This window comes from Seriola aureovittata, chromosome 14 (assembly GCF_021018895.1).
Source record: "Seriola aureovittata isolate HTS-2021-v1 ecotype China chromosome 14, ASM2101889v1, whole genome shotgun sequence".
In the NCBI taxonomy this organism is placed as follows: domain Eukaryota; kingdom Metazoa; phylum Chordata; class Actinopteri; order Carangiformes; family Carangidae; genus Seriola; species Seriola aureovittata.
In genome coordinates, this window is record NC_079377.1 from 26,534,873 (window position 1) to 26,550,000 (window position 15,128).

General features: G+C 42.3%; 1 protein-coding gene across 1 annotated transcript in view; it reads left to right on the forward strand.

Annotated features, from left to right (window-relative positions):
- Positions 1–5,731: 5,731 nt before the first annotated feature.
- The window catches only part of LOC130181698 (melanopsin-A-like), a 25,893-nt gene continuing 16,496 nt past the window's right edge, over positions 5,732–15,128 (forward strand). Inside the window, exons 1-2 of the mRNA XM_056396068.1 lie at positions 5,732–5,925; positions 14,209–14,351. Of these exons, the coding sequence (XP_056252043.1) occupies positions 5,755–5,925; positions 14,209–14,351 (314 nt within the window). The 5' untranslated portion in view covers positions 5,732–5,754. The remainder of the gene's footprint in view (positions 5,926–14,208; positions 14,352–15,128) is intronic.

A 15,128-nucleotide genomic window follows, 5' to 3' on the forward strand; every position in this document is an offset into this window, starting at 1 on the left:
ACGACAACAGTCACATGACTCCTGACTGTTCATGTTGTCACTGTTACCATTAAATACTTCCTGAATCATTTGAACTGAAACACCAGAGATGGAAACGTGGATTTCATAAACTCACAGACTGAGTAGTCACATGACCTGAGTAGTCACATGACCTGAGTAGTCACATGACCTGAGTAGTCACATGACCTGAGTAGTTCACACATCCTGGGAACTGAGCTTGTTGTGTCTGATCTATAAACCGTCAGTAAATGATTGATTAACCAGTAATAAATCCAATAACATCAGCTGATCAAGCATTTACTGGTGGAGCCTGATCAGACAGAGGACCAGGTTCTGTTTTCTTTTGAGACCAGGTTCTGTTGAGACCAGGTTCTGTTGAGACCAGGTTCTGCTGGGAACAGGTTCTGCTGGGAACAGGTTCTGCTGGGACCAAGTTCTGCTGGGAGCAGGTTCTGTTTTCTTTTGAGATCAGGTTCTGCTGGGACCAGGTTCTGCTGGGACCAGGTTCTGTTGAGATCAGGTTCTGTTGAGATCAGGTTCTGCTGGGACCAGGTTCTGCTGGGACCAGGTTCTGTTGAGATCAGGTTCTGTTGAGATCAGGTTCTGTTGAGATCAGGTTCTGTTGGGACCAGGTTCTGTTGAGATCAGGTTCTGCTGGGACCAGGTTCTGTTGAAACATTGTCAAAGTAAAGGTACATCTGTTTATGCTCAAACTGTTTTCTGGGAATTTCATTTTGTTCACTCTCTTCTGTCCATCACTATGATGAGAGTCACACACACATACACACACACACACACACACACACACACACACACACACAACACACACACACACACACACACACACACACACACACACACAGATGATCTGTTTGTGTAACTCCTCTTCATCATTTCATCTGATGAATTAAGTCGCAGCAGCAGGTCAACAGATAATCAACATAATGAGTGTTCATCCAAACACTGACCCAAAGACCCACATAGACTGTGTGTGTGTGTGTGTGTGTGTGTGTGTGTGTGTGTGTGTGGTGTGTGTGTGTGTGTGTGTGTGTGTGTGGGTGTGTGTGTGGGTGGTTCTCCCTCCCTTATAAACTGGTCTGTGTGTTCATGCGGTCTTTCACTCTGACTGGATCTTCATCAGGTCACAGGTCTGCTGTGATGATGAAGATGAAGATGGACGTTTGCTTCACATTGGTTTTCTTTGTTCCAGTCTGAACTTGGAGCCTCCAGGTTCAGGTTTTGAAGCAGACCTGGATCATCAGTCTGGACGCTGAGACACTTTCCTCTTCTTCAGATAAAAACAAGGATCTGATTCATCCATCATTTCAGTCCTGACTGTGTCTCTGCTCCTGGTCCCAGTCCTGGTCCTGGTCCTGGTCCCAGTCCTGGTCCTGGTCCTGGTCCTGGTCCTGGTCCTGGTCCTGGTCCTGCTCCTGGTCCTGCTCCTGGTCCCAGTCCTGGTCCTGGATTTTCACTCTCCTCCTCTCAAGTCTCAGGTACAGAGAAAGTCCTTCAGTGTCTCATGATCTATGAGGTTTTATCGGTTCATGTTGAGTCTTTGTGTTTCAGAGAAGAAGAAGAAGAGATGACCTCTGACCTTTGACCTCAGTCAAACATCAGGGTAGAGATAATTTAAGTGTTGAGTTTAAAGTCTGAAATGAAGAATATCAGCATCAACATGTACCAAAAGAAAGAGAATTAATGATGTAAAAATCATTTATCAGGTGATTTATGATTTGAATTAAAAAATAAAGTAACTGCAGTAGCTGAAGCTGTCAGTAAAAAGTAAATGTAAATGATCACATTTGAATAAAATCTTATAAATAAAATATTTAAAGTAGCAGAGTAGAAATATAAAGAAAAATAAAATTAAATGTGTTTAATTACATTCAACAACTGTGTCTAACTAATTGAGACTAATGGATAAAAAGTGACTAAATTCATGCTGAAATAGTTCAGTCAGTGTTTTTCCAGTTTCCAGTTCCATGTAACGTGTAACGTGTGACGTTTGATTTTCTCACCTTTATTAAAGCTTCAGACCTTAAAGAGCCCTGAGTCTCAGACACAGACAACAGCAGAGGTTCATTTACAAAACAACTTTGATGAAAAGATGTAAAAATATAAATTATCTTTAAAAACATTACTAATGTTAAAAAGAAGTGCTGTGATCAGTGTGAAGCAGGAACCACTGCTGTTCAGTAACAGTAATGTCTCTATGGAAGACATGCAGCATGTAAATGTTTTTATTAGACACAAGAATAAAGTGATGAAGACTAAAATGACCCTCAGTCCTTCCTGTAGGTTTCCTGTGGATCTGTTGTGTCGTAGATGAAGCTGTTGAACATCAGCTTGGTTAATTAGTGACTCTAGGTGTTAATGTTCGTTAGTGTCTATGTGACAGACTAGAGACCTGTCCGGGCTGAGAACTACATCTGTGAACTTCATGGTGTAATTACGTCCAGCAGGTCTGATGATTTCAGTCCCTTCAGACCTTTTTCACGGTAAACATGTTATCAGCTGTCAAACATCTGTCCTGATGAAGGTCAGGTGACAAACGTCAGCTTCATCGTCACTCCAGACTCTGCTTTATCTGCCTGTATCGTCAGTGTTCAGCTGCTGCAGTTTCACACTGACAGTTGTTTTACAACCAGATGCAGAACATCTGGTTTTACAGAGAGGATCTTTGATGGTACATTGATAACCAGCTGTGGTTTACCTCTGTATCACAGAGAAACTAATAGCTAAAAGTTATTAAATGGAACAGTGCAACAGAAAGATGTTTATAAGTTGTTACAACCATCCAGATAAATTCCTTCATGACATTTATGTCATTTCTGCACAACTACAAATATATTCTAGATTTTGTCAGCCTCTTTCTCAGTGTATCCAGCTGATAGTTTTCATAAGAAAGTACATTTCATTATTGTAGTGACAGTTATCTTTGTAGATGTCATGATTAAATGATTTTGTAATATTAATATTTGATAAATGTCATTCCTTTTGGTTCGGTATAAGAAATTGTTTCTTTAATTGTTTGGTTGTGAAAACTAGAATCACCCCCTCTTGGTTGTATCCCTCCACCACTCAGACTAGTTCCAGGTTTTTATCCAGTCGTATCAAATATGAACCATTTGTGTGAAATTTTGTCCTAATTGCTGTGAAGTCTTGAGTAATGGCTAAATAGTGTTTTGTGATGTCACTGTAACCTTGACCTTTGACCTTTGACCACCAAAGTCTAATCAGTTCATCCTTGAGTCTTGGTAAATGTTTGTACCAGATTTGAAGAATTTCTTACTGAGATATCGTGTCCACGAGAATGAGACAGACAACCTGAAAACAAGATGGACGCCACTCCTCCGCCTTGTGGAGGAATAAACAGTTCGTGAATTTGAAGAATTATATGACTAAATGAATGAATATATTTAATTTTAGAAAAACATATATTTCCAATAGGACTGTGGAAGTTACAGCAGTGGTTCCCAACCTGCGGTCCGGGGGCCACTGGTGGGCCACGAAGGTACTGCAAGTGGGACGACAAAGCATTTACAAAACAGAATGTGAAACATATAATTATATAAAAAAAGTAAATATGAATAATGTTTGTATTTATAATTAGAATTTGTGTTGTAATAACCACATGGTTTACTTGTTGCTATCTCAGTTTGTGCGCTAAAAGATTAAATGGCAAAAACTGGAGAGTCAAAACAGACAGTTAGCAACAGGAAGTTAATGTTGAATCAACAAGTGATTTTTACTTGTCAAGGAAAAAAGAAATATTCAGCTTTGAGTTCAAAGCCGAATGTTCATCCTTATTATTGATGAGAAGAGACACATTTCAGCCTCCGTACTGAAACTGGAGCCTGAAGGATTTCAGTTTATGATTCAGTGTTTCAACTGTTTCAGCTGCTGCAGTTTCACACTGACAGTTGTTTTACAACCAGATGCAGAACATCTGGTTTTACAGAGAGGATCTTTGATGGTACATTGATAACCAGCTGTGGTTTACGTCTGTATCACAGAGAAACTAATAGCTAAAAGTTATTAAATGGAACAGTGCAACAGAAAGATGTTTATAAGTTGTTACAACCATCCAGATAAATTCCTTCATGACATTTATGTCATTTCTGCACAACTACAAATATATTCTAGATTTTGTCAGCCTCTTTCTCAGTGTATCCAGCTGATAGTTTTCATAAGAAAGTACATTTCATTATTGTAGTGACAGTTATCTTTGTAGATGTCATGATTAAATGATTTTGTAATATTAATATTTGATAAATGTCATTCCTTTTGGTTCGGTATAAGAAATTGTTTTTTTAATTGTTTGGTTGTGAAAACTAGAATCACCCCCTCTTGGTTGTATCCCTCCACCACTCACCTCACCTCCTCACCTCACCACCTCACCTCCTCCTCACCACCTCACCACCTCACCTCCTCACCTCTCACCTCACCTCACCACCTCACCTCACTCACCTCACCTCACCTCCTCACCTCACCTCCTCACCTCACCACCTCACCTCACCTCCTCACCCCTCACCTCACTCACCTCCTCACCTCCTCACCACCTCACCACCTCACCTCCTCACCTCCTCACACTCCTCACCTCCTCTCACCTCCTCACCTCCTCACCTCCTCACCTCACCTCCTCACCTCCTCACCTCCTCACCACCTCCTCACCTCCTCACCTCCTCACCTCACCTCACCTCCTCACCTCACCTCCTCACCTCCTCACCTCCTCACCTCACCTCCTCACCTCCTCACCTCACCTCCTCACCTCCTCACCACCTCCTCACCTCCTCACCTCCTCACCACCTCACCTCACCTCCTCACCTCCTCACCTCCTCACCTCCTCACCTCACCTCCTCACCTCCTCACCACCTCCTCACCTCCTCACCTCCTCACCTCCTCACCTCACCTCCTCACCTCACCTCCTCACCTCCTCACCTCACCTCCTCACCTCACCTCCTCACCTCCTCACCTCACCTCCTCACCTCCTCACCTCCTCACCTCACCTCCTCACCTCCTCACCACCTCACCTCACCTCCTCACCTCACCTCCTCACCTCCTCACCTCACCTCCTCACCTCACCTCCTCACCACCTCACCTCCTCACCTCACCTCCTCACCTCCTCACCTCACCTCCTCACCTCCTCACCTCCTCACCACCTCCTCCTCACCTCCTCACCTCACCTCACCTCACCTCCTCACCTCACCTCCTCACCTCACCTCCTCACCTCACCTCCTCACCTCCTCACCTCACCTCCTCACCTCCTCACCACCTCCTCACCTCACCTCCTCACCTCACCTCCTCACCTCCTCACCTCACCTCCTCACCTCACCTCCTCACCCCTCACCTCACCTCCTCACCACCTCACCTCATCACCTCACCTCCTCACCACCTCACCTCCTCACCGTCAATCAACCGTCAATCAACTCTCCCTCTCTCTCTCTCTCCCTCTCTCTCTCTCCCTCTCTCCCTCTCTCTCTCTCCCTCTCTCTCTCTCCCTCTCTCTCTCTCTCTCCCTCTCTCCCTCTCTCCCTCTCTCTCCTCTCTCTCTCCCTCTCTCTCTCTCTCCCTCTCTCCCTCTCTCTCTCTCCCTCTCTCTCTCTCTCCCTCTCTCCCTCTCCCTCTCTCCCTCTCTCTCTCTCCCTCTCTCTCTCTCTCCCTCTCTCTCTCTCTCTACCTCTCCCTCTCTCCCTCTCTCTCTCTCTTTGTGCAGGCAGCCCGTGAGGGAGGGCGAGGAGGTGGGGGAGGATGAACGGCGGGAACAGCGCGCTGCTGCGGACCGCGCGGCAGAGCGACCACGGGCGGAACTGCTCTGAGACCCTCGAGCTGTCAGCGGCACCCGCGTGGAGCGGCAACGGCTCGGTGGTGGATGCTCACCGGCTAGTGGAGCTCCAGTTTCCCGCCTCGGCCGCCACAATGGTGAGTAACTTTTTATTCCCGCGGTCTGGAAACGACTCACTGTTGTTTTCTGTTCATCATCGGACTCTTTTGAAAACACGACCAATTTAATATCGAAATGTTAATTGTAAATTAAAACGCAGAACATGATGTTGTGTTCAAAGACACAGACACTGAACGCAGCAGAAAACCGTCTGTTCTCCCACTGTAGATGTGGCGGCAAAGTGTTACCTAATGAAATAATGACAGTTCATGTCGTTAATAAGAAAAGATTCTGTGATAATTTGAGGAAGGACGAATAAAATTTTTATCTGCTACTGACACAAAACAATAAATATTAAATACATGAGGTTTATTGCTCTGACCAGCTGTTCATTAGGAATTCATTATAGATTTGATTAGGTGGAACATATGAACATATGGGCTGCAGGCTGCTATTGATCCGCTGGAACTTCATCACTTTGGAACAAGAAAGAGGGAACTCACCAACACACAGAAGAAACAGACTGAAGGTTTGGTTGAAATGTTTCAGGACCTGTAGTTCTGCTTGTGAAGGACCTGGCAGATAAATATTAACAGCCTTTTCGTGACCATCCTGATTTCAGACTATGAACTTAAACTGAACTAAACCTGTATTTAAAATGTATTGAGCTGAGACAGAGACAGGCTGCGTCCACACTGCTACGTTTTCATTTTAAAACGCCGTTTTCAAACTAAATCGATCTCCGTCCAGATTAACACACCTGAAAACACACACATACCTGAGCAGTCACCTACACTGAGCATGTGTGAGCCGGTGTAAACAGGAAGTAGATTGTCTCCAGCAAAGACAGCTGTAGCATTAAAACAGAGAATGTAAGTGAACAGCAGCTGCTGCAAAGACAACAAGGTCAGTAACACTGTCATTCATTATCATGTTGTATTCACCACTGGTAGTCCAGGCTGATGACAGCCAATCAGGAGAGGCCGTGGCTGTGACCTCATCGTTTACAAAGGTCTCACTTTCTGACCAGACTCCAACACAACCCCAGAGTTTTCAAAATGAAAGTCAATGACAGAGTTTTCAAAATAAAACGGGTCCAGCAAAGTTTCTGAGTCTCTGTTTTAGAGGCTGAAAACTCGAGTCATGAGGACGGAGGAGGAAATGTAAGAGAAGAAATGCATTTTAAAATGAAAATGTAGTCGTGTGGACGCAGCCACAGACAGGAACTGACAGGTTCGGGGGGGTGCCGACAGTAAAGAGGGTGGGGGGTACTGACAGCAAAGTGCGTCTCTTGGATGCATCAGTATGAAATGCTTGAATGCAACTTTTCTCCTCGGAGGCTTCGTTTGGTTCATTAGACAAACTGTCAACACGGCTGTTTGTGTGTTTGTGTGTTTGTCAAATCACACATGCTGTAAACACACACACTTGACTTCACACTCAGCTGCACAAGACAAACTGTGTCTGAAGCCACATCGGCCTGGTTTGAACATACACACACATACACACACTCACACACACATGAACACACACACACCCACACACACACATGAACACACACAAACACACACACACACACACACACACATACACACACTCACACAGACAGACACACACACACACATGAACACACACACATGAACACACACTCACACAGACAGACACACTCACACACACACACACACACACACACACAGATAAATGGAGCCAGGACTCGTGGGGGAGTGTTCCTCTCTTATCTCTCTGACACCTCGGCGGCGCTGACGTCACGGGTCACAGCTGAAAGGTCGACGTTATTTCCTGCTGCGGTGGCGAATGTGAATACAGACCTGAGGACGTTCAGCTGATGGTAGGAGGATGATAATGGAGCTTATCTTCATCATCATCATCATGGTGTGTGTCTGCTATTGTATTGATTGTGTCCTCGGCAGCTGCTGCGTGTTGTTGGACAAACACATATTGACGTCTGTGTTCAATGTCCGTTCATGCAGAGCTGTGAACGTTGTATTGATTGAACATGTGAATGTGGTGGTTGATGACGCTGCTGAAGCTGAAAGCGAAGCTGAAGGCGAAGGTGAAGCTGAAGGTGACGATGAAGCTGAAGGTGACGATGAAGCTGAAGCTGAAGGTGAAGCTGAAGCAGAAGGTGAAGCTGAGGTGACAATGAAGCAGAAGGTGAAGCAGAAGGTGACGATGAAGCTGAAGGTGACGATGAAGCTGAAGGTGACGATGAAGCTGAAGCTGAAGGTGAAGCTGAAGCAGAAGGTGAAGCTGAGGTGACAATGAAGCAGAAGGTGAAGCAGAAGCTGAAGGTGATGATGAAGCAGAAGGTGAAGCAGAAGCTGAAGGTGAAGCAGAAGCTGAAGGTGAAGCAGAAGCTGAAGGTGACGATGAAGCTTAAGGTGAAGCTGAGGTGACAATGAAGCTGAAGGTGAAGCAGAAGCTGAAGGTGAAGCTGAAGCAGAAGGTGAAAGTGAAGCTGGAAATAAACCAACGACAAAAAGATTTCAGCTCTAAACTTTTTGACAGTCTGAATGTTTGAGAGTCACAGCGATGGATTCTGTATCACCTGAGAAACTGAAACTGAGAGCAGAGGTCACATGATCAGTTTGAACCTTCAAATTAAAAGCTAGAACTTTTTTTTATTTTTTGGGGCTTATTATGCCTTTATGATAGCACAGTAGAGAGAGACAGGAAATGGGGAGGCAGAGAGAGGGGGAATGACATGTAGTAAAGGGCCGTCCGATGCGGGATTTGAACCGGGGCCGACTGCAGCGAGGACTGTAGCCTTTACTCATGCGGCGCCTGCTCTACCCACTGCGCCACTCGACGCCCCAGCTAGAACATTTTTAACCACCAGGTGGACGCAAAGAGCGTCAGGTGCAAGTGGTTGTATCCCTCTGCCACTCAGATAGACCCAGGTTACATCCCTGTTTATCCAGAGTCATATAAAATATTAAACGTGTGTGAAGTCTTGAATTATGGCTTGACCTTTGACCTTTGACCATCAAACTCTAATCAGTTCGTCCTTCAGTCCAAGTGTTTGTGCCAAATCTAAAGAAGTTCTGTCACGGCGTTACTGAGATATCAGGTTCATGAGCGTGCTGGACTCAAAGTCCTGATCTTGTCACTGTCAACATACATGTGTAGTTTAACATACATGTATAATTTAACATACATGATCATATCCACAGTGTGATTACAGTGATGTGTGTCAGCTGGTTCAGTGTTACATCATTAACAGTGATGGGTTCATGTTCTACACTGATCCATTTATATCTGCTCTGATGCTGCATTCACTGTGGCACGAGTGGGAAAACGTGTTTCACATCAAACATAGTTAGTTTCTGTCTTAAAACAACAGACATAAGACAAGTTGACCTGAGGTCACATGACGTGTCTGTGGCTGCACGTTAACCCCTTCAATGAAATCAACAATATTATTAATAATATACTGACGTAAACATAAACACATGACACAACCAAACACTCTTCATAAGGATTCATTGCGGTGACACAGCTCTGACCTCAGACACATTTCCTGCTTCATCAGTTATATGTTAATAATGATGTTTATCATATATTTATTAAACCATATTCACAGAAAGTAGCTGCTGGAAATGAAGTCTGTAGAGTTTTAATGAAAACCACCACAGGAAACATGACAGAGATTCACCGGCTGTCAGAGAGGAGGCTTCATCTTAAAAGTCTGACAGGGTCAAGTAGAAAATTAATTTCAGGAGTTATTGGAGATAACCCTGAACTGATCATCTCTCAGACTGAGTCACTAAGGACAGAGGACAGAGCAGGACCATGGTGGACCTGGATCCATGAGGGAGGATCAGACTGAAGCTGTGAATCCTCTGTGACGGCCTCGCTGGTCTCCACAGGCCTCCCTTCATCTCCCTTGTTGTTGCGTGTTGTTGTGTTGTTGTATGTTGTGTTGTTGTTGTATGTTGTGTTGTTGTTGTACGTTGTGTTGTTGTATGTTGTGTTGTTGTGTTGCTGTTGTATGTTGTGTTGTTGTATGTTGTTGTATGTTGTGTTGTTGTATGTTGTATGTTGTGTTGTTGTTGTATGTTGTGTTGTTGTATGTTGTATGTTGTGTTGTTGTTGTATGTTGTGTTGTTGTTGTATGTTGTGTTGTTGTGTTGTATCTGTGTTGTTGTGTTGTTGTATGTTGTGTTGTTGTTGTATGTTGTGTTGTTGTGTTGTTGTTGTATGTTGTGTTGTTGTGTTGTATCTGTGTTGTTGTGTTGTTGTATGTTGTGTTGCTGTTGTATGTTGTGTTGTTGTTGTATGTTGTGTTGTTGTGTTGTTGTGTTGTATCTGTGTTGTTGTGTTGTTGTATGTTGTGTTGTTGTTGTATGTTGTGTTGTTGTATGTTGTGTTGTTGTTGTATGTTGTGTTGTTGTGTTGTTGTATGTTGTGTTGTTGTTGTATGTTGTGTTGTTGTATGTTGTGTTGTTGTTGTATGTTGTGTTGTTGTATGTTGTGTTGTTGTGTTGCTGTTGTATGTTGTGTTGTTGTATGTTGTGTTGTTGTGTTGTTGTTGTACGTTGTGTTGTTGTGTTGTTGTATGTTGTGTTGTTGTTGTATGTTGTGTTGTTGTGTTGTTGTTGTATGTTGTGTTGTTGTATGTTGTGTTGTTGTGTTGTTGTTGTACGTTGTGTTGTTGTGTTGTTGTATGTTGTGTTGTTGTTGTATGTTGTGTTGTTGTATGTTGTGTTGTGTTGTTGTTGTACGTTGTGTTGTTGTGTTGTTGTATGTTGTGTTGTTGTTGTATGTTGTGTTGTTGTATGTTGTGTTGTTGTGTTGCTGTTGTATGTTGTGTTGTTGTATGTTGTTGTATGTTGTGTTGTTGTATGTTGTATGTTGTGTTGTTGTGTTGTTGTTGTATGTTGTGTTGTTGTATGTTGTATGTTGTGTTGTTGTTGTATGTTGTGTTGTTGTTGTATGTTGTGTTGTTGTGTTGTTGTGTTGTATCTGTGTTGTTGTGTTGTTGTATGTTGTGTTGTTGTTGTATGTTGTGTTGTTGTGTTGTTGTTGTATGTTGTGTTGTTGTGTTGTATCTGTGTTGTTGTGTTGTTGTATGTTGTGTTGCTGTTGTATGTTGTGTTGTTGTTGTATGTTGTGTTGTTGTGTTGTTGTTGTATGTTGTGTTGTTGTGTTGTTGTGTTGTATCTGTGTTGTTGTGTTGTTGTATGTTGTGTTGTTGTATGTTGTGTTGTTGTATGTTGTGTTGTTGTGTTGTTGTTGTATGTTGTGTTGTTGTATGTTGTTGTATGTTGTGTTGTTGTTGTATGTTGTGTTGTTGTGTTGTATCTGTGTTGTTGTGTTGTTGTATGTTGTGTTGTTGTTGTATGTTGTGTTGTTGTGTTGTATCTGTGTTGTTGTGTTGTTGTATGTTGTGTTGCTGTTGTATGTTGTGTTGCTGTTGTATGTTGTGTTGTGTTGTTGTTGTATGTTGTGTTGTTGTGTTGTATCTGTGTTGTTGTGTTGTTGTATGTTGTGTTGCTGTTGTATGTTGTGTTGTTGTGTTGTTGTTGTATGTTGTGTTGTTGTGTTGTATCTGTGTTGTTGTGTTGTTGTATGTTGTGTTGCTGTTGTATGTTGTGTTGTTGTTGTATGTTGTGTTGTTGTGTTGTTGTTGTATGTTGTGTTGTTGTGTTGTTGTATGTTGTGTTGTTGTTGTTGTTGTGTTGTTGTTGTATGTTGTGTTGTTGTATGTTGTGTTGTTGTTGTTGTTGTATGTTGTGTTGTTGTGTTGTTGTATGTTGTGTTGTTGTTGTATGTTGTGTTGTTGTTGTATGTTGTGTTGTTGTGTTGTATCTGTGTTGTTGTGTTGTTGTATGTTGTGTTGTTGTTGTATGTTGTGTTGTTGTGTTGTTGTTGTATGTTGTGTTGTTGTGTTGTATCTGTGTTGTTGTGTTGTTGTATGTTGTGTTGCTGTTGTATGTTGTGTTGTTGTGTTGTTGTTGTATGTTGTGTTGTTGTGTTGTTGTGTTGTATCTGTGTTGTTGTGTTGTTGTATGTTGTGTGTTGTTGTTGTATGTTGTGTTGTTGTGTTGTTGTTGTATGTTGTGTTGTTGTGTTGTATCTGTGTTGTTGTGTTGTTGTATGTTGTGTTGTGTTGTATGTTGTGTTGTTGTGTTGTTGTTGTATGTTGTGTTGTTGTGTTGTTGTGTTGTATCTGTGTTGTTGTGTTGTTGTATGTTGTGTTGTTGTTGTATGTTGTGTTGTTGTGTTGTTGTTGTATGTTGTGTTGTTGTGTTGTATCTGTGCTGTTGTGTTGTTGTATGTTGTGTTGCTGTGTTGTGTTGTATCTGTGTTGTTGTGTTGTTGTATGTTGTGTTGTTGTTGTATGTTGTGTTGTTGTGTTGTATCTGTGTTGTTGTGTTGTTGTATGTTGTGTTGCTGTTGTATGTTGTGTTGTTGTTGTATGTTGTGTTGTTGTGTTGTTGTTGTATGTTGTGTTGTTGTGTTGTTGTGTTGTATCTGTGTTGTTGTGTTGTTGTATGTTGTGTTGCTGTTGTATGTTGTGTTGTTGTTGTATGTTGTGTTGCTGTTGTATGTTGTGTTGCTGTTGTATGTTGTGTTGTGTTGTATCTGTGTTGTTGTGTTGTTGTATGTTGTGTTGTTGTATGTTGTGTTGTTGTATGTTGTGTTGCTGTTGTATGTTGTGTTGCTGTTGTATGTTGTGTTGCTGTTGTATGTTGTGTTGCTGTTGTATGTTGTATGTTGTATGTTGTGTTGCTGTTGTATGTTGTATGTTGTGTTGTTGTTGTTGTATGTTGTATGTTGTATGTTGTGTTGTTGTGTTGTATCTGTGTTGTTGTGTTGTATCTGTGTTGTTGTGTTGTATCTGTGTTGTTGTGTTGTATCTGTGTTGTTGTGTTGTATCTGTGTTGTTGTGTTGTTGTGTTGTTGTGTTGTTGTATGTTGTGTTGCTGTTGTATGTTGTATGTTGTATGTTGTATGTTGTGTTGTTGTGTTGTATCTGTGTTGTTGTGTTGTTGTGTTGTTGTATGTTGTATGTTGTATGTTGTATGTTGTATGTTGTATGTTGTGTTGCTGTTGTATGTTGTATGTTGTGTTGCTGTTGTATGTTGTATGTTGTATGTTGTATGTTGTATGTTGTGTTGTGTTGTTGTATGTTGTGTTGCTGTTGTATGTTGTGTTGCTGTTGTATGTTGTGTTGTTGTTGTTGTATGTTGTATGTTGTATGTTGTGTTGCTGTTGTATGTTGTGTTGCTGTTGTATGTTGTGTTGCTGTTGTATGTTGTGTTGTGTTGTATCTGTGTTGTTGTGTTGTATCTGTGTTGTTGTGTTGTTGTATGTTGTGTTGTTGTATGTTGTGTTGTTGTATGTTGTATGTTGTATGTTGTATGTTGTGTTGCTGTTGTATGTTGTATGTTGTGTTGTGTTGTATCTGTGTTGTTGTGTTGTATCTGTGTTGTTGTGTTGTTGTGTTGTATCTGTGTTGTTGTGTTGTTGTGTTGTATCTGTGTTGTTGTGTTGTATCTGTGTTGTTGTGTTGTATCTGTGTTGTTGTGTTGTATCTGTGTTGTTGTGTTGTTGTGTTGTATCTGTGTTGTTGTGTTGTATCTGTGTTGTTGTGTTGTATCTGTGTTGTTGTGTTGTATCTGTGTTGTTGTGTTGTATCTGTGTTGTTGTGTTGTTGTGTTGTATCTGTGTTGTTGTGTTGTATCTGTGTTGTTGTGTTGTTGTGTTGTATCTGTGTTGTTGTGTTGTATCTGTGTTGTTGTGTTGTTGTGTTGTATCTGTGTTGTTGTGTTGTATCTGTGTTGTTGTGTTGTATCTGTGTTGTTGTGTTGTATCTGTGTTGTTGTGTTGTATCTGTGTTGTTGTGTTGTATCTGTGTTGTTGTGTTGTATCTGTGTTGTTGTGTTGTATCTGTGTTGTTGTGTTGTTGTGTTGTATCTGTGTTGTTGTGTTGTATCTGTGTTGTTGTGTTGTTGTGTTGTATCTGTGTTGTTGTGTTGTATCTGTGTTGTTGTGTTGTTGTGTTGTATCTGTGTTGTTGTGTTGTATCTGTGTTGTTGTGTTGTATCTGTGTTGTTGTGTTGTATCCAGGAAACATTCACATGAAATCAGTTTTGATATGTTGTTGAATTGACGGTCGATCAGCTGACTCACTGATAAACCTATGAGAATCAAACTTGTGATGAAACGGTCTCAGTGACGTGTCGTGTGTTTAAAGTCAGTATGGATGATGTCGCAGTCTGAGTCCAGACAGGTTTCTCTAGAGGCGGGACAAATAAACATGTTTCCATGTGATTCTGTGTCCTGTCCTCCAGGTGGCGATGGCGTCCAAGGCCCCACACCCCTTCCCCACAGTGGACGTCCCCGACCACGCCCATTACACCATCGGCTCCGTCATCCTCGCCATCGGCATCACCGGCATGGTCGGCAACTTCCTGGTGATCTATGCCTTCAGCAGGTGAGACGACTTTTCATGGTGTCATTCCACGCCGTCTTGAAAGACGCTGAGAGACAGAAGTTACAGTCTCTGTCTCTGTCTCAGTCTCTGTCTCTTTCTCTGATTCAGTCTCTGTCTCTTTCTCTGATTCAGTCTCTGTCTCAGTCTCTTTCTCTGATTCAGTCTCTGTCTCAGTCTCTGTCTCTTTCTCTGATTCAGTCTCTGTCTCAGTCTCTTTCTCTGATTCAGTCTCTGTCTCAGTCTCTTTCTCTGTCTCAGTCTCTGTCTCTTTCTCTGATTCAGTCTCTGTCTCAGTCTCTGTCTCTGTCTCTTTCTCTGATTCAGTCTCTGTCTCAGTCTCTGTCTCTGTCTCTTTCTCTGATTCAGTCTCTGTCTCAGTCTCTTTCTCTGATTCAGTCTCTGTCTCAGTCTCTTTCTCTGTCTCAGTCTCTGTCTCTTTCTCTGATTCAGTCTCTGTCTCAGTCTCTGTCTCTGTCTCTTTCTCTGATTCAGTCTCTGTCTCAGTCTCTGTCTCTGTCTCTTTCTCTGATTCAGTCTCTGTCTCAGTCTCTGTCTCTGTCTCTTTCTCTGATTCAGTCTCTGTCTCAGTCTCTGTCTCTTTCTCTGATTCAGTCTCTGATTCAGTCTCTGTCTCTTTCTCTGATTCAGTCTCTGTCTCAGTCTCTTTCTCTGATTCAGTCTCTGTCTCAGTCTCTGTCTCTTTCTCTGATTCAGTCTCTGTCTCAGTCTCTTTCTCTGATTCAGTCTCTGTCTCAGTCTCTTTCTCTGTCTCAGTCT